At 30.8% G+C, this 19,149-nt stretch overlaps 1 protein-coding gene across 2 annotated transcripts; it reads left to right on the top strand.

Annotated features, from left to right (window-relative positions):
- Positions 1 to 1,753: 1,753 nt before the first annotated feature.
- Positions 1,754 to 18,166, top strand: LOC130903456 (sodium-coupled monocarboxylate transporter 2-like). Of its 2 annotated transcripts, none has more exons than XM_057815559.1 (10): positions 1,754 to 1,816; positions 5,252 to 5,529; positions 8,466 to 8,743; positions 8,841 to 9,063; positions 9,960 to 10,100; positions 12,759 to 12,980; positions 13,969 to 14,236; positions 14,413 to 14,582; positions 17,078 to 17,253; positions 17,834 to 18,166. In XM_057815559.1, the coding sequence occupies exons 2-10, from the start codon at positions 5,252 to 5,254 to the stop codon at positions 17,995 to 17,997; spliced, it is 1,920 nt and encodes a 639-aa protein (XP_057671542.1). In that variant the 5' UTR covers positions 1,754 to 1,816; the 3' UTR covers positions 17,998 to 18,166. The 2 variants fall into 2 exon arrangements, 1 of the variants encoding a protein (XP_057671542.1); XR_009060744.1 differs by having other exon boundaries at positions 1,768 to 1,816; positions 17,170 to 17,253; positions 17,834 to 17,931.
- Positions 18,167 to 19,149: the final 983 nt, after the last annotated feature.

The following is a 19,149-nucleotide window of genomic DNA, read 5'->3' as shown; positions in this document are numbered from 1 at the left end:
TGTCATAAATTCAACGGAAGACCTAATCCCAGAAAAAATTAATGAAATGTTAACTGGAATCACTACATGTGATTTAATTTACTACTTGATTCAATTTTTATATTTATATTTTATTTTATTAAACCTGCTCTTGAATGTATAGTCAAAGATAATTGTTGTTTAGCAGTTCAAGATCATTTTCAAATATTACTATTTGCCGATAGTATTAAAACTCAATGATGATGATGAATTCTTTCATTACATTTATGAAACCTACTACAATACGAGCAAATAATGAGGACGATTAAACTGCTAAACCACCATTTTTCTCGACTGTACTTTGTCCATTTGTTCATTCACTTTTTCATAGGTTGAAAACAAAAGTCACATTCTGAGGCAGCTGTTAAAGAGATAATAAACCAATTGACAAAGTTCAGTGAATCTCTCATTTGCTTCCGATTCCGGTACCGACTCCGACAACTCAAATTTAAAAACTCCGACTTCGGTTCCGATATAACCACTTCCATTACATCTTTACTCACAATTCTATCCAATGGAACTGGCTATTGACAGCGGCGTCATCTATCGAAAATTAGCGTCATCTCCGAAACATAAATCCACCACTCAGAAACCTTCATTTTGATTTACTTTCTTTTTTTTTGTTATTCTTATGTTAATTGACTTTTTGAAGGTTATTAAATCTTAATTATTTCTGTAGCTTTTGTATATAGATATATATTGATGATCGTGATATTTTTGTTTTGTAGAACGTTGTTGTATATGTTCATGGTTATGGAGCGCTATTTGAAGAAATGGATAGGTTCGAAAAGCAGGTCATCGATGTTGAAAATCTTACAATTCGAACTGATAGTGCAGACAAAGGAAACGATCATTTGAAAGCAAAATTATTTGTATTGTAACGAAGAATTCAGGTAATAATCAATGGGAAATTACGATAACTTGTCCAAATTATTTTGAAATCATAGAATTGGATTGAAAATAACTGAAATTAGTTTGAAAATGAGAGAAATTTTGTATAAAATGACGCCTCTGTTAATCCAATGAATTTCATATAATATTGCCGTGACAGTTCATGCTGATGGTAACAGTTTGTCTTCATCTTTGAATTTTCCAGTCGTGGGGATTTATGCTTCGAAAAAGAACGCCTATGTGTACGCCTATTTTCGACAGATGGCGCCTCTCTGATTTAAATTAATTTCATATATTACCGTGACAGGTTTATGCTGATGGCCACAGTTTGTCTTCACCTTTGAATTTTCCAGTCAAAATTGTTACTTCGACAACATTGTTCATCATTTTTTTGACCGAGAGTCTAGTTCCGATGCAATGATTCCAATTAATTTTAATATTACCATGGCAGTTCATGCGGTTTTGAATTGAGTTGAAAAAACAGCGAACGAATTTCATTGAGAATTTTCGTACCTATCATTCTTCTTCGAAACATAAAGGCACCACTCAAAAACCTTCGTTGGCTCATGCCAAATATCAACATATGACCAAATGCATAGTTTACTATTGTATAAAGGAAATTCGGGCAAACATTCTTCGCATATAATTATATATTTTAGATGATCGATACAAAACTTTATCTTCACTCTAAATATTATCTAGAAAACTTTTTGGGTCTATGTATATTTAATACATTTAATCTTCTCAACGGATTTGTAAATAAGTTGTCACACGGAAAGGCAAACACAATAGAATTCCATTAATCCTTGTGTTTTTTAACTACGGAATAATAAAACCAAAAATCATTCAAACGAAATTGTTAGATTAGTGGAACAAGTGTGTACGTTTTGTTTTGTGATAGTAATTGGTAAGAAAACGACGCAATTACGTCGTGATAATTATATTTGCTGAGTTTACTAACTCATAGTTCCAAAATATTTGAATCGATTGTTTTTACTTTGAGTGAACATACCTCCAGCTAAATATCTATAATTTCTTAAAGAGAGCTTCCAGCTGCAAGAGATTCGTAAATTTTACCTAAACTTTGAAATGCATTAATATTTTTCTGAAGTATCAGGTAGATGATTGTGGAATTAATTTCATTAGATAGATTCTAAAAGTTAAAATGATAATGTGCAAATAGATATGCAAATAAAAGACAATGTCTACTTTGGCATTTGAAATAATAAAGGGCGATTATTATAACATTGAATTGAGAAACATTGTGAAGAGAGTGATTTCAATTAGTACGATTGGGGATTTCAAAAAAACGTATGACTGTGCAAAAGAAGGTACGAACGCTAAAAAGGCGGTTCAACAAGATACAGATTTATCGCTTAATTTTCACTCCACGAGATCAAGTTGTTCAAGAATTATAAATTCTGATTAGAGACTTCCGTATATATACAAGAATCAGACAACATCCTATGATACAAAAAGAGATAATGAAGAATATGTTATATCTTCATGTTTATCTTCTAGGACAATATCATTATCGTGCCCAATGTACCTTATACAAAAATTTCTAATTTCCCAGACACTGGGTGTTGAACATGAATTTTGATTTCCGCAATAACTTTTCACAATCAATGTTTTATTAACATACGAAAATCCTTTTTATACATTTTTCGAAATAACAAGAGTTGTTACAATTGAAATTGAGAGTTTATCTTGTTTGATTCATGTAAATCGGTTATTAGGTTATTTACTTATATAAAGTTCAATGAATTTGAGTTTTATAAAAAATATTATTCTCTAAATGTTTAATAATAACAAATTAAACAACAAAAATAAAAAACTTCGGGATACCCACCATTTACTTATAGTCTGGTCAAATTATACCAAAAAATAATAGTGAAGCTACATAAATCTCCATCAGGCTGAATATCAGTAAAATTGTTTGAAATACAATTGAAAATAAAATTTTATTCAAGGACAAAGGTCAAAAAATGAGTTTTTCGCGATTATCAGCAAAACGGTAAGTTTTATAATAAAAATACCTCAGACAAAAATTATAGATCACAAAATTATTTACAAGAAATATATATCATTTCCTTTTTTCCTACGAGCCACCGTTTCTGAGATATAACGATTCAAAAAGTTATAATGTCTCAGATTTATTGTCGTATTTAATGGCTATAATGATTGCATGAGAAATATCAAAGCTGCATTCCCACACCGACAAAATTTAGCAACATATTCGGCAATTGATAATTTATTTGATGAACTTATGACAAATTTTTGAATCATTATATCTCAGAAACAGTGGCTTGTAGGAAAAAAGTATTGATACGTTTTTTGTAGATAATTATATAATATACAATTTTTATCTGAGGTATTTTTATGATAAAACTCACCGTTTTGCTGAAAATTGCGAAAAACTCATTTTTTTCACCTTTGACCTTGAATAAAAATTTTTCCATACACAATATTAACAGTTAATGTAAAATCTAACCTATATTGAAAGGTAGAATAAAAAGTTCGAATACTAGTATAAAAAACTTTTTTTATATTTGGAATTTGATTTTATTATTCAATATAATCGCCTTTAAGGCAATACAATAATTACCTTTTCATCGATTTCATTGACGGTAAACTTATGTCCAACGAGCATTCCCTTGAGATCTGAGTCCAGAGACAAATCCCTAAGAACCAGGTCTGGAGAAAACGTTGTAGACGGAAGCAATTCGAAGTCGAATTCATGCAGTTTCGACAACGTCTTCATTGACTTTAGACATTGTGCATTCTCTTCATGGAACAGTACTTTCCTCTCTTTGAAATGGGACCATTTTCTGCAGTTTCGTCTTTAAAATGCTTCAATAATGCTACTTAATGGTTGTTGTTCATTTTTTTTCTTTTGAGGATAACTATGACATAACCTTGCGCCGTTCCATGCTTTGAAGTCAATTCACCATGTGTAGTCTATTGGATTCTGACGTGAAATGTCACATATCAACGAAAAAATTAGGGTTTACTACGATTACGCAGCTCCAAACACTGATGAGAAAATCCAATTCGTTGTTGTTTTAGGTCGCATGGCATCTTCAGAGTTTCATCTAACTCAGTCAGCTTTATTTTAGAGTTAACCGAAATTATTTTGGGAATTTTTTTGATGTTTCCGTGGGTGACACTCTCTGTAAGGCGTCCATGGCGTGCATCGTCCTCGGTTCTCATTTCGCCTCGTTTAAACTTAGCAAATCACTTTTCAACATTTGATTTTTCAGAGACAAAGTTGGTACAGTCGAACTCCGATAATTCGAACACCGATAATTCGAATTCCTCGTTAATTCGAACTTTTGCGTCGGTCCCTTGACATTCCTATTACTAACACATGTAAAAAAACCTCGATAATTCGAACTTTTGAAGTTCGAATTATCAAAAAATTCGTATTTTCTGTGTTAATTACCGAAAAATTCGAATTTTTGGCGTTTAAATAATTGAAAAGTTCGAATTTTTGATGTTCGAATAATTGAAAAATTCGAATTTTTCTTGTATAAATTATGTATATACAAAGGTATTAAAAAATTCGAACTGTTAGTGTTGAAAAAAATTGAAAAATTCGAACTGTTAGTGTTGAAAAAAATTGAAAAATTCGAATCTTCAGATTCTAGGTAAGACGACGATATTTTGTCAAATCACTCGATTTGCTTCAAAGGAAAAAATCGTCAGCATGAAGCAATCTAGCATAGCTGATTTCTTTACAAAAAAATAAATATATGTATTTTTTTTTATTTTAAGATAAATAATCGGTCCTTTTTAGGACCAAAAATTCTTCAAACGTATACAAATTATTATTTTAAATAAATAAATAAATAAATAAACATGTTATATACCCATAACATATTTATTTATTTATAAAATGGAAAGATGCATCGAAATGCATACATATGTGTATGTAAATGTGCACAACTCCGATAATTCGAACACCTCGATAATTCGAACTTTTGCTACGGTCCCTTGCAGTTCGAATTATTGGAGTTCGACTGTATAATGTTTATCAATTCGAGACTTGGTTTCAATAGTATTTAGTAAGACAGGAAATTGCTTTTTATCCATTTTTTGAAACTAATAAAATGTATGTTGCATTCATGGCATTTTCAATAGCTATTCCTGGAAAAAAGTCAGTGCTTTCTTTTCTATCGAATTGGAATAACAAAATATTTTGATAATATTTTGATAAAGACTGAAGTTGAGTCGAAACGTCAATTTTTTGTCAATCTTTCAAAAATTATTAAAAGAAACTAATTTTAAAACAGAAGAGACCTAAAATCAAGAACATATATGTTTACAATTCAATTTTTAGATGGAAAACTCAACTTCAAATATACTTCAACATGTATCAACAGTGCTGCCTAGTGCCACACATAATGCCACTCCCATATCAACCATGAATTTCACACATGGGGTGGAGCAGTTCATTTTTTCGTGGTATGATTATGTCATATTCTCATTTTTATTGTCGGTGAGTTTGTTTGTCGGTATTTACTTTGGTTGTTGCGGTAAGAAACAAAATGCAAGAGAATATTTATTAGCTGGTGGTAAGCTGAAGGTTCTGCCAGTTGTGATATCTTCAGTGGCAAGGTAAGCACATTTTATTTTACTAATTCTTCATATTATAAATATGGCCAGGATTCACTTCACTGATATCTTTGGTCAATTTAGTAATTTATTTCGATTAGAGACTATTGAAAAAGCGTTCTAAACTCTAGTTTCAGCTTTATGTGAAGATCTAAGAGGCAAATGTGAAGAGCCTTTTTGCTTTTAAAATTGATGAATTATTACTTTTTAGCCATATGAATGTTGTTTAGCACTGAACAATCGTTATTATTATCAATTTCATATTAAAAAGCAAAAAATCATACAAATACCTTGAACAATCAGCGTTCTTTCTGCTTTAGTACCGCGTCGTTGAGTTCTTTTAGGATAAGATACCAAGCTATTGCTGCCTAAGAAGTTTTTGTCTTGCCTTCAACGTGCCTTAGAGATACATAAACGCTGCAAACTCGTATGTTAACATGTTAACATTTAGTTTCAATAGATTTGAAAATAAATAGACAAAGAAGATCCGGAGGATTTATGATGAAGATGTGAGTGAAGCAAGAAGGGTCTTATTCCAATTCTGCTTAGGCTAGTGATAAATAGGATAATAACAACAATGAAAGAAAATTATTGGCTTCAGAAACCTAGAATAGTTGAAAATAGATGATTTAGTTTATGCTGACGATTTAGTATTAGTAACAGATACAATTAATGAAATGATAGACACATGAATAGAAATGAAGGCTTGAGAAAAAAAGTAAAAATAAAAAATGCCAAAAAATGGTAATAAACCCAAAAAAGGAACATAACGAAGATCTAAATATAAAAAGGATGAAGTACAGATAAAATGAATGCTTGGGAGTCATTTTCACACAATTTGGAAACATAGATGAAAATATAAAGAGAGTGGTGGACAAAAAGTTACCAGAAATTTCCTTTATATACTGAAGTTGAACCCAGGTAATAAATAAAAATATATGGAGTAAAGTAACTGAAGCGGAGATGGAAAGACTAAGGAAAATAAAGGAGAAAACGATGAAGGAGGAAAGGCTCCAAGAGGAATCAATAGGAAACAAAATAGTTGAAAGATGTACGGTCCTATTTATAGAACATCACAAAGTCTAATAAGAAAAGTGACATTAGCAAGAAGAGTTGGGAAAGGAAGACAGAAAACTTTACTAGAACAAGTAACGCAGGTAAGAGGAAGTAGTAGAATGACGGATTGAAAAAAACCTAACCTAACCAATACTCTTACGTACAACAGGGAATAAAGAGTTCTATAGAAGAAGAAAAAAGATTAAATCACGTTGAATTTTCAATACTGCAAGGCGCTTCGTTGTTGAACATTTCAAAGTACATGCTTCAATCTAGACGAAACCGCCGTCTATCATAACACTTAAACGTTGTCTGAATCTCAATTTAAATTGTAAATTGAGGTAGTCATTAAATAGAAGGTTCTCATTTTTATGGAAGCTGCTTCAGCTATTGCTATTCTGCGTACCTAAGTTCAGCTGATTCGTTTAGCTTTTGGAAATTCACTAGGTTTTCTGTATCATTGTATCATTAATATACTTTGAAATATTAATAAATTTTCTAATTATGTCTATTCCATATCGTTGACTTCGCTTTGCTTTGTTATTTGTCGTTCTAAAGAATTTTATCTGGTAAGATTATTTTACGTTTTTACATTTCAGGTCTAAGTTCAGTATAAACATTTTATGACATTTATATCTTTGTCATCACCGACTTTCCTATTCAGTGATTTCATTAATTTAGTACGTAATCAATAAAATGGACGCAGCATATGGGGACTTCTTTAGTTAACTCTGATTCTATTCCATGTTGAAAGAAAATCCAAAAAGCGGTACTAGATGATCGTCGAATAAGAGTGCGCAACTAGGCATTTCAAAAAGTGCGGTAAATCGCAAATTAACTGAAAATTATGACATGAGAAAACTGTGCGTTTGCTCACAATGGAACAAAACCAGCGTCGTGAAGATGTTTCCATCGAGTGCTTGGAAATGTTTCACATAAATAAAGACGAATGTTGTTGTTGTTGTTGTTGAATGTGCGCCGTTTCATAACCTTGAATGAAACTTGGGTCCATCACTTCATACCAGAAACAAAAAAAAAACTCAAAACAATGGACTGAAAAGGCAGAACCGGTTCTAAGAAGGCAAAGACCGTTCCATCTGCAGGCAAGGTTTTTTGGGATGCGCGTGGGATAATTTTCATTGACCGGCGAGTATTAAGCGAACTCATTGCAACGTTTGAGCAAAGAAATCAAGCAAAAACGGCCGTATTTGGATAAGAAGAAAGTGTTGTTTGCCAGATTTAACCCCCTCGGATTATGTTCTGTTCCCAGACATGAAAGAATGGCTCGGTGGTCAAAAATCTTCCAAAAATGAAGAGATGATATCAGCAGTTAATAACTACTTTGAGAAGCTTGACAATTCTTACTATAAAAAAGGTATCGAACTTATTGAACATCGCTGGGAGAAGTGTATGGAGCTAGAAGGAGATTACGTTGAAATTGTTGTGTTTTCTTTGTTGGGCCAGATACTTCTGAGACCATCTTCGTGTTAGTCTGTAATAAGAACATCTTCTTGATTTGGGTTTTTGTCTGAATAGCGGCAAAACCATTCACAAGGAATTTTTCCACCATGTTGTCGTTGTAGATTAGTTGTGGATGTGATGTATGTGAGTTCTAACTTGTATGGGACTTACTACTGATAAATTTTGATACTTTTTTTTGGTATTCACGTCAAAAAAGTTACCCTTTTTAAAGTTTGAAGAATTTGATAAAGTTTATTCCAAAAGCCTTTGAAAGTGTATTTTATAACAGCTGAATTAGTGCTAAATGTGTAATAAAAAATATGATTTGAATTATTGATTTTAAATATTTATCACTGTTCAATTTCCCTAATTAGTAATATTGAAATAACTGATGAATATTTGAGAATTATCATTTTTTTTAGTCATACTTCAGGATTAACTTTACTTGCATTACCAGCGGAAGTATATAGCTTCGGAGCCAATTACTGGCTGTCTGCAATTAGTTTATGGATAGTAACTTTTATAACAATCTATATCTACTTGCCAGTATTTTACAAATTGCAGCTCACGAGTACTTATGAATATCTGGGATTAAGGTTCGATAAGAAGACAAGAAAATTGGCTTCGGTCATGTTTACTATATCAGTGTTTTCCTTGGTACCTATTGTCACCTATATACCATCTATGGCATTTTCTACGGGTATGTTTTTTGAGATGTGGAACGTATTTTAATATAAATTACGAGACTAACGATTATGTCTATAAAAAATTTAATTTTTGAAAATTGTTTGTTTTAGCAACCGGTATGAATATTCGCGTTGTTACACCAATTATTTGCGGAATTTGTATTTTTTATACCTCTATTGGTGGGTTAAAAGCTTTGGTTTGGTCAGACTCTCTGCAGTTTTCGCTAACTATGGGCGCTCTTTTAGCCATTTTAGGATTAGGTCTCAATAAAGTTAACGGTTTATCCGAAGCTCTTAAAATAGCTGCAGATAGTGGACGATTGAATTTACTTGAGTACGTATATCTTTGATGAATTTATTACTTTTAAAATTAATACCACATAAAAACTAATTTTTCAAACATATGTATTATTAAATGGAATAATTATGGTCATGCTTAAAACAGAATTACAGGTTGAGAAATTAATCTCCTATCTAAACTAGAATATCAGGTAATAGATATGCAATTATACGCAACTTAATTGCTCATTCTCATTTAATTTCATTGACTTCAGGGAAAAAGGCTTCCCTGAAATTTGATATATATTAAGAGAAAAATAAAGTCATTATCTACCCTCACAGGTATAAAACGTGAGTCTGAGCTTTGTTTGTGGGTGCACCTCATGTAGTTTATTTTCTCTGTTGTCAAGCGCTTTGTTAATTACTTCGAACCAAGTTATCCTTTCACCAATCATTCTTTTCACATGTCCGAACCATTTCATTTGTATTACTCTGAAGGTTTCGTATTTATTATTTGTCTAAATGTTTTGTTTCTGATGTGGTCTAATCGGGCTTTGTTCTGAATAAGACTCTCATTTCCGTTGTTTCTATCTTTTTCCTGTGTCCTTCGTCTTTCAAAGCCATAAGTTAGCATGGGTATAACTACTCTTATTTGTGTCCTTACGTTTTCCTTCCATACTGATCAAATTTAGGATGACAGTGACAAATTTTAACTGACATTACCATTGTTGTCGGTTTTCCGTTGTTCCATCCAATGCTTCAAAACGTTGAAAACATGTTTAAGTTACCAAGTTTGATTCTCACAATAGTTCATGGATGGCTTAAAGGGCGTTAAAGAGTCTTAGCGCATATAGACCTTCTGATAGGCAGTTGAAAATCGAATATGTTTTGTTTTAATGATTTTTATTGACAAAAATATTGACTCTATTTAGTAATGTTTGTTTTATACAGTTTTCAGTTCGATCTAACAAAAAGAGATTGCTTTTGGACGATGGTAATTGGTTTTACAATACATTGGTTATCTGCTACGGCTGTTAACCAAGGTTGTGTGCAAAAATTTTTGGCAGTAGGGACTTTAAGAGAATCCAAAATGTGAGTATATCGCCTTTCCATTCAAAAAATAATACGGATAAGAATATCTTGATTACTTCAATGAAAAAATATTAGATGCAAGTTCGAATAAATCTATTACGGAAAGAAAATTTTTTCGGTTCCAAAAATGAGATTTTTCTGTTGACATCGGAAATTTCGAGCACGATCTTGGTGAATTTTGTTTGTGAAAGTTATGTAATATGGCCATTAGCAGGATGAATGTATATTGTTGACACATTTTCCATTTGACAGAAATTAGAATAAAATTTGTTATTTAATATAGATCTCTATAAGTAAGTTTGTTTAAATTTACTATATTAATAAATTCGCTAAACATGCTTGTAAATCTTTAATAATTTATATCCTAACCAAAATTCTATGAAAAAATCTAATACATGTAAGTGAAAATATTTAACTAATGGGTGCAATACTTCATAAATCGATAGAAGAGCTGCATTAAGGGAAAAAAAACTTACGATGCAATATCTAGATCAAACCAGGTTCCAATTTTATGCGCTTCTCAAATATGAAGGTTTATAACAACGCGCTAACAATAAAGGACAGCTTTAAATTCCAACCCACGATATAAGGGAATTGTGTGTGATGGCGTGGAGACAGCATAAGCATATTAGTTTTATTGAGAATCAACCTATTCAGTATCATAGCCCTAAAATTAGAAGGATTAATAAAAACTGAGCCATATTGTAGCGAATGACTTTCTTTCTTTCACTAAGCACTTTTACTAATTTATTTAAGTCACTTTTCTAGTTGATTCACTTTGAATCTAGCTATGAACTGGAAATTGTTATATCAAGCAATAAGTCCTAACCATAGATTCACTATGGTGTTGATATACCACATCTAACAAAGATAACAAAAAAATAAATTGAGGATGTTAGAGAAAATAATTTTGAGAAAAACTTACGGTCCAGTTGAAAAAGAATAGGAAGAAAGGAGAAAAATAAAAAATTAAAAAATTTCAGGAAAAGTATTGAATACTCAGTGAAAATCATGAAATCACGCAAACATATATGTATGGATGTAGGATTGTAGGAATGTGGATTTTGGGGTATCATATACACTACGATCAAAAGATCTATTGTGTACCCATTTCTTGCTAAGATATTGGGGAGCCCAGTGTTAAGAGCTGATCTGTTATACCCACTCCTTTTAGAAAATCCAGACTGGTGGATAGTTGTAGCTGCCCCATATCTTCGTCTTCTATTTCATACGCTTCCAAGTGCTCTGGAGCTCCGTAGTGCTTTACACTTCGAGAGAAAGTGGAATGAGGTTTCGGCCTTTGTGCAACTAAAGCTGTATGCCGCTATATCTACTAAGTCTAGCGTCTTCAGGTGTCTGTGTCTGTTGAGGCAGAGACAGTCCCCGATAGGACTCCTCTTAGTATTCGTATATAGTTTTTACTTAACTTGATATATTCAGTATATCTTCTCTGGTTATATTTTCGCAGGAGAGTCTTTGCTTGTCTCATCCCTTGTAGGTTGTCCCAATAATTGATTTTACTTTTATCTACGTTTTTACTTCATCTTTTTTATCTATGCTTGGTGTATTGCTCAGTTTTTCTGGGCTCATACACTCCTTTTCCAGTTCTGTTTGCTGCTTTAAATCCGTCCGTATCCCATTTAATGGCATATTTGTTCATTTCTTGTATGGTCAAAGCTAAACTTTTCCGATGCATTATTCTGAGGCATGTCCCAGGTCTGGTCATCATTTAGGGACGGTTTTTATTTTATAATTCTGTCTATGAATATTCTAAGCGATGGTACGGAGACGTTTAAAGAAGAAGTGGAGATGAAACACTGAGGAATGTAACCTAGAGGAAACTGGCTCTAGACATAGCAAGAGGAAGACCAAAAAAAAGATGGGAAGACTAGATATAAATAGTAAGAAAAGAAAGGGAAAGAAAGTAAAAAGCCTACAGTTAATGACAAAAATATTGGAAAAAACTAAATCGCAGGGTATTATTTAGATGAAAAATAATGGACTGATTGTTAATAATAATATATGTGATAGTATACAGTAATTTAAATGGTATACAGCAATTTCAGTTTCTTGATATATTAACTGAGGTTGCGAGTTGGAAAAATCAGTTTGGAGTTTAAGAAGGCTTGTTAAAATAATTGTTTTTAGATGAATATAAAAAAATATACATGAAAACAATAGTTATGATAAATTTAAGAGCCGTCCAAAGAAACCAAAAAAGAAGTTGGAAATAATTCCAAGATATTTGGCTATTTGGCTACTCTTCAGACTTCAGATACATTTTTCAAAAAACATTACATTTCTTTTGCCAAAAATTCCATGTTTTATGTGAATGTTAATTTTTCATCATCATTTCATTTTCACAGCGCAAGAAAAAGCAACGGAAAATACTGAGTGAAGTGAATTTAACAACGTTTAAAGTAATGTCTAATCAAATTAACTTGTTGAAAGATAATGAATAATTCGATTACATCAACAAGTTGCTTAATTAAGTTGAAAGAATCGCTTTAATGATTATTTTGATTCAACTTATGTTGTAGTCTAAAGGACAACAACATTACAAATTATTTGCTTGCTTCAGTACAGTTGTATCTTCGAATCTAACGCTTTCTTCATTTTATGTTTCCATATTTTGTTGTAAATTAATTTTATTTTTAGGGTAGTTTTCTTTTACTGCGCTGTCGGTATGGTGATAGTGAAAACTATTAGTGTTTTAACTGGATTAGTTATGTACGCGAAATATTCAACATGTGATCCTTTATCAACAGGCCAAGTGAGACACGGTAACGAAATGCTTCCCCACTTCGTCTTGGATGTAGCAGGAAAAGTTCCCGGATTGCCAGGACTCTTTATAGCTGGAGTATTCTGTGCTTCTTTGAGGTAATATATTTTGAATAAGATTTTTTATTCATACGATATTGATGAAACTCCATTCATTTATTTGTCTATCAATATCATATACCATATACCATATCAATAATACCATCTTTCTATATCTGTTTATTCTATTAGATTCTTAAAAACAATGTTGAATTTATTATATCTAATGAAATGATTGTAGGCAACCAACTTTACGGTATGTCACTTTGGATAATTCCAAAATTTCAAAGTTATGTTTAAAACTGGAGAAAACACTTGTTTGGATATTTTCATCATTTATCTGCGGAATAGATCCTCCAAAATATCTGTGTAATCATAGAAGACATTTAGTTTTAAAATATTTTTTTAAATAATCTTATTATTGATGAAACTCCATTCATTTATTTGTCTATCAATATTACCATCTTTCTATATCTGTTTATTCTATTAGGTTCTTAGAAACAATGTTGAATTTATTATATCTAATGAAATGATTGTAGGCAACCAACTTTACGGTATGCCACTTTGGATAATTCCAAAATTTCAAAGTTATGTTTAAAACTGGAGAAAACACTTGTTTGGATATTTTCATCATTTATCTGCGGAAAAGATACACAGATATCTGTGTAAACATAGAAGACAATTAGTTTTAAAATGTTTTTTTTTTAAATAATCTTAAATAACATTTATGTATATTTCCCAAAATTGTTATCAAGTAATTATTTTTTTTTCATAACAATTTATAAAAATTATTCCAATATAAAATCTAAATTATGATACTGATGGTCTACATTTAAGTAGAAAAAAAAAATAAAAATCAGAAGAAAAAATTTGCATTTTCAAGAAAATATTATAATGAAGAAATGTTATTTCTTTCATATGTATGTATACTTCTTTGTAGTATTTATCGAATTAAAAATTTTGGAATAACACACTTTAAACTTTTCTGTTTCTTTATTCAATTTCTTCCATTGTTGTGAATAATTAATATTAGGTTTCTATTTTTCAGTTCCTTATCGTCTAATTTAAATAGTTTAGCTGGAACATTATACGAAGACTTCGTTAAATCGAGACTCAATCCCAAATGTATGAAAAAATCATCTTTTTTCCTCAAATTATTAGTGGTTATTGTTGGTACGATTGGTACAGCATTAGTATATGGAGTTGAACATTTGGGAGGACTGTTATCTTTGGGTATTAGTGCACCTGGGATAGCACTTGGAGCTCTTTTAGGAGTGTTTACCTTGGGAATATTATTTCCTAGGGCCAATTCAGAGGTAAATCTTACTGTTACCACAACACTATTTATATCAAAAACGTACAATTTGATTTATCCATTTTGAGGTTACAATACTGAATTGAGTACTACTAGGTCAAGCATTTACATTGTGTCTTAAAATTTCTAGATAATTTCATTTGAGAGGTTGCTTATATATTCTGGTTTGATTTTAAGGGAGCTTTTTATGGATCTTTGATCAGTATTATAACGAATATGATATTGGTTTTTGGAGCATATTATCTTAAAACACAGAAAGTAATACAAGCTGTTTATAAACCGGTTTCTGTGGAGGGTTGTCTGAATAATACAACTTTTGGTCCAGTTCTGATGCAATCTCACATTTCGTAAGTATAAAACTTTTTAGGAATTTGTTCAATAGTAAGGTACCATGTTTTTAGCACTATTAACAATATTTTGGTATTCATCTGGGTCTCTGTTACGTTTTCTAAAATCTTTTTTTTTGGGAGAAGTTAAGAATTACACTATTTGATACTTACTTATGTAATTTCTAATAGAATGGAAGCAGTAATCTTATTTGCAATGCTCTTATTTTTAAATCTAGGTAAATAATGAAAATCTTCAACAACAATGAAACGACAATTTATCTTGACTAGTAATGTTATATATTAAAGCAGTTTTCGACCTACGAAAGTTTTGAAATTTCAAATTTTGATATATTTTTATTGGGGTAGAAATAATAACCAACTAAATAATTTTTAATATTAGTTTATTGAAGAAATTAGATAAAATTTTACAAACAAAAATGTTTCCATGGGTCACTTCACTTTTTGTGGTAGGATGAAAACATTTTATTCACAGCAGCATGCATCCATTTCATAATTTGTATGAATCTCATCTCATGCAACCGGAAACCAAAACATTATGAACATCCAACTTTGTTTCCCAATAAAATCTCTGGCCTGGTAAGTCCGCTTGATAAAAGTATGCCTATGAAAGCTTTGATTTCATCCACGCTAATCTGGGGATCAGGCATACTTTGAAAAGTTCGTCAGACCATGTGGTGGATTTATCATATTGAATATTTAGTGAAACACTTGCAATACATGTTATTTTTCGGATATCCAGACACTTCGAATTTTTCCTCAAGGCGGTTATTATTCCTAAGAACAATTTCTGCATCACTAGTTGTCGATGAGTCCTCCTTCGTCTTCATCACTCTTGAAGAGTGAGATCACCCACAAACGAAATGTTTTTTCTAGAAATAATTAATACATAGCAATTACAAAAATTAAACATGTACGCAATCCCAAAAATAGGTGTTTGATGAAATATAATTTGAAAATATATATCTTGGTATAACTATGATTGTTATTTCCTTTATATATCTCGAAAGTCGTTAAAAGTTATTGAAAATTTTATTGTTCCGCATTTATTTTTTAGTTATTAAGGCACTAAGCAAAAACAAAAAGGAAATTATATTCCTATTCTAATGTATTTTCCCAAAGTTTATATTTTGTTTATTTTTATTTATTCATTTTTGTAATTAAAAGATGAAAACGAGAGTTTAAATACAATTATTAAAAACTTTTTGAAACTGTTTGAAAAAATATCAAGTGCTCCGTGATTTCGGATTAACTAAGGTAGTTCTAAATCCGAGTGTGACATATTTGTTACACTGAGCTGAGACCGAATATATGAAGCAAAATATTTTTTCAAATTTGAGATTTTGTGAGCTTTAGAGCCAACTTAAACCTAAAAACGAACAATTAAAATTTTAAATATATTTATATAATGACACAAAATGACTTACCATGCATCAACATCGAAATTCATGTTAGTACTAACTGTTAGAACTCACTAACTCAAAAAACAATGAAAAAAGAGAAAGGGGGATGGTAAGCCCGGGATACCTTCTATTGAGATATAAACTAGGTTTTGGAGGGTTAATTAACGTGTACGAAGAACAGCTTATCATTTTGAAGTGCAAAACTGTCTGAACTGCTTTGTTTGATGTTTGATTTATGTTTTATATAAAAAATATTATTCAGTGTTGAAACCCCTCTATTCATATATTTCTCAACAATTTTTCAATTTCCCGATTTTTGTCAAAAACCTGTCTGCAGTTATAGTTAAAAATATGTCTAGTTTTCACAATTTAACATAAGGGACCACTGTTATCTCAGATACCATTTTTAAACTTAAACCACTATCAAGGTTTATAGCATTCTTCATTGTCTCTGCAGATGTTAGACCTATTGCATCTTCCATATTTTATTTTTCGCCCTGAAACGAAACTTTTTTTAAACCAAAAAAAAAAACACAAGTGAGTCTTATCACCCAAATAGCGATGACCCACACTGGAACACCTCTGATCCACAGTGAAACAACTCACTGTTGACCACAACGAAAAAAAAAAGAATAAAAATCAAAAAATGAGTGATATTTTAAAACATTTTATTAGTTACTTACATTGTATAATAATGAGCCTTCAGTTTTCGATAAATATATTTGTATAATATTAAAAAGAATTTTAATTTAAAAATTTTACCGTGTTGTTTCTTCGGATGCCTTTGATGACCTAAATCCCAGCACTAAGCAAACTCTGTTATCTGCTGTAAAGTATTTTTAGGTTTGTCTCTCTCCTTTAATGTTTTCCACTTTATTTTTATTGTTACTTTTTTTTCAATACAACTTTTCTCTTTTCATTTGATTCTTGAAATTATTATTTATCTGTTGTTCAATATTATGCCTGTATCAGTTGGGATGTTTGCTTCTGCAGGTACTCTTGATTTCTTCATTGACCCTATTTTTGGTAAATGCAATTTGAGATAGCATAATATATTTAGTCTTGTATTATTTATAATAATTTTGATTTTAGGCCTGAGAAACATTTACCAATAATACTTTCTGTATTTAAAATTTCATTTTACTGGTACAGTTGTATTGGTACATGTATTTGTATATGTACAGGTTTGCTGATTAGCTATTTGACTAAAGAACAAGATCCTCCTGTGGCTCGAGAATTATTAAGCCCAGCTATTTACGGTTTTATCGGTGAGTAACTGAAGTATAAATTTCTAATCATGTTATTTGTTACACAGCAGTGTTGATTAAAATCAATCTAGGTTTTTTATGTACATTTTATTTACATCTTCATATATATACATCATCTATCACTTATATCTTATAAAACCAACCATGTGCTAAAAACCCGGTAAAACCATATATTTTAACTTAACCTTACTTTTCTCAATAATAATCAACTACAAAACAAAACTATGTACATAGAACATTAAACTACTATTTCTACAAATCAAGCGCCATCTCTATAAGAAAGCATTAACTTAAAATAACTCCTAAAGATTTCTATTATAACATTATTTATCATTTGAAATTAAAAAAAATGTCCAGAAATGAGATGTGAAAAATCCTAATGTCTACTTGTTGAAGCATCTAGGAGGATTAATTTTTGGTTTTTTAACTTTATTTCTATTGGATATTTAAGAGAGAAGTTAATTGAAGTATAAATCACAAGGGAATATACAAAACATAGATTTAAAAATTAGTGTTTTGCCAACGTCAATTTCAATTTTATATATGAAAATTGACTCGTCATGAATTACTATATTTTCAGATTTGGAAAAATATATAGACAGAATGGATTTAGATTATGATAAAGTAAGCGATGATCTAGATTCTGAGGACAAATTACTAGAAAGGAGATTGTCAAAATGGGAAGAAAACAGACAAGAAAGATTAAGGAAGGCATCGTATATTTCTGATCAGATTGAGTCTTAGATGATAAAGAAAATTATTTTCAACGCGAACGCGCAATTAATGTGCAATAAGTAATATTAACAGTGACGGTTCGATATGAAAGACTAGTTTTTGTCAACCGATGATTTTTTGTCATTAAGAGTGAATTGTACAAATGTTTTATCAAATATTTATTATATTTTGACAATGTCTCAGTATTATTTATTTAGTGGTGTTGAAATTTGCGCTATTTTATTGTTAGATATTTGATACATTCCATACTTTTGATATTTCAGAAGGACCCATCAGTCATTCTCATAATGTAACCAAGTTTATTATCCTTGCATTTGATTCCGGTACAGAATTTAATGCTGTTTCATTCATGGATGATGTGAAGTTATGACCTGACTCTTAATATATGGTAAAGGTTTCTTAAACATGAAATTTTCTATTCTATTTAATCACAAATTTCTTTATTCTTGAAAATATCTGAACAGAAAAAGTTTCTCTCCGCTTATTTGGAACAAACAATAGAAAAGTTACGGTTTATTTTTCAATATTTTCCCTAAATATTTATAAATGCTGTAGAACTACATCTTATTAATGAAAAGTATTTAGAAATAGAAATAGAAATAGCATTTATTATGTGAAGATTGCGTCGAGGATTGAATAGTTTATTACTTTACTAGGGCAAAAAGCAAAATTTATGCCCTCGGTTACACTTCGGGCATCATACCGCGCGGTTCAAAGCTTTCATGTGCAGCTTTACCAACGAACAAATCTTCAACTTTCTACCTCTAAATGGTTCCTATGCGTACTTTCGATCAAAGTATGAAGAAAACTGGCTTAAATTATAGTAATTTTATGGCAAATTATAATTTCAAACATTGTTTTAAAGCCTATTTATTTCGTCATAATACATTAACGAAATTAAGCATGAGAGAGGATTCAGTAGTTTGAAGTGGACAACAAAAAAGTTCTACTTTCTACTTACACGTTCAAATATAATTGATTTTCCAGTTAAGTCTTTTCTGATCTTGACCCTCTGAGTCCCCAAACTGATTTTGATCAAACAATGGTTGAAAACAATTAATCGTAATAATCTTCATATATCACAATTCAAATCAACAATTAGAATACGCGTTATATCAAAAACATAACCTAGAGATTTATTAACATTGTATGATCACTCCT

The sequence above is a fragment of the Diorhabda carinulata genome, chromosome 2 (assembly GCF_026250575.1).
Source record: "Diorhabda carinulata isolate Delta chromosome 2, icDioCari1.1, whole genome shotgun sequence".
NCBI classification, from domain to species: domain Eukaryota; kingdom Metazoa; phylum Arthropoda; class Insecta; order Coleoptera; family Chrysomelidae; genus Diorhabda; species Diorhabda carinulata.
Note: the sequence above shows the minus strand (reverse complement) of the source record. Positions and strands in the feature narration are given on the sequence as shown.

Coding starts and splice junctions, on each gene's coding strand:
- LOC130903456 (XM_057815559.1), top strand. CDS start 5,252: ATGGAAAACTCAACTTCAAATATACTTCAACATGTATCAACAGTGCTG. Junction 9,064..9,959: donor GGACGATTGAATTTACTTGA/GTACGTATATCT, acceptor TGTTTTATACAG/TTTTCAGTTCGATCTAACAA. Junction 12,981..13,968: donor GTATTCTGTGCTTCTTTGAG/GTAATATATTTT, acceptor TCTATTTTTCAG/TTCCTTATCGTCTAATTTAA.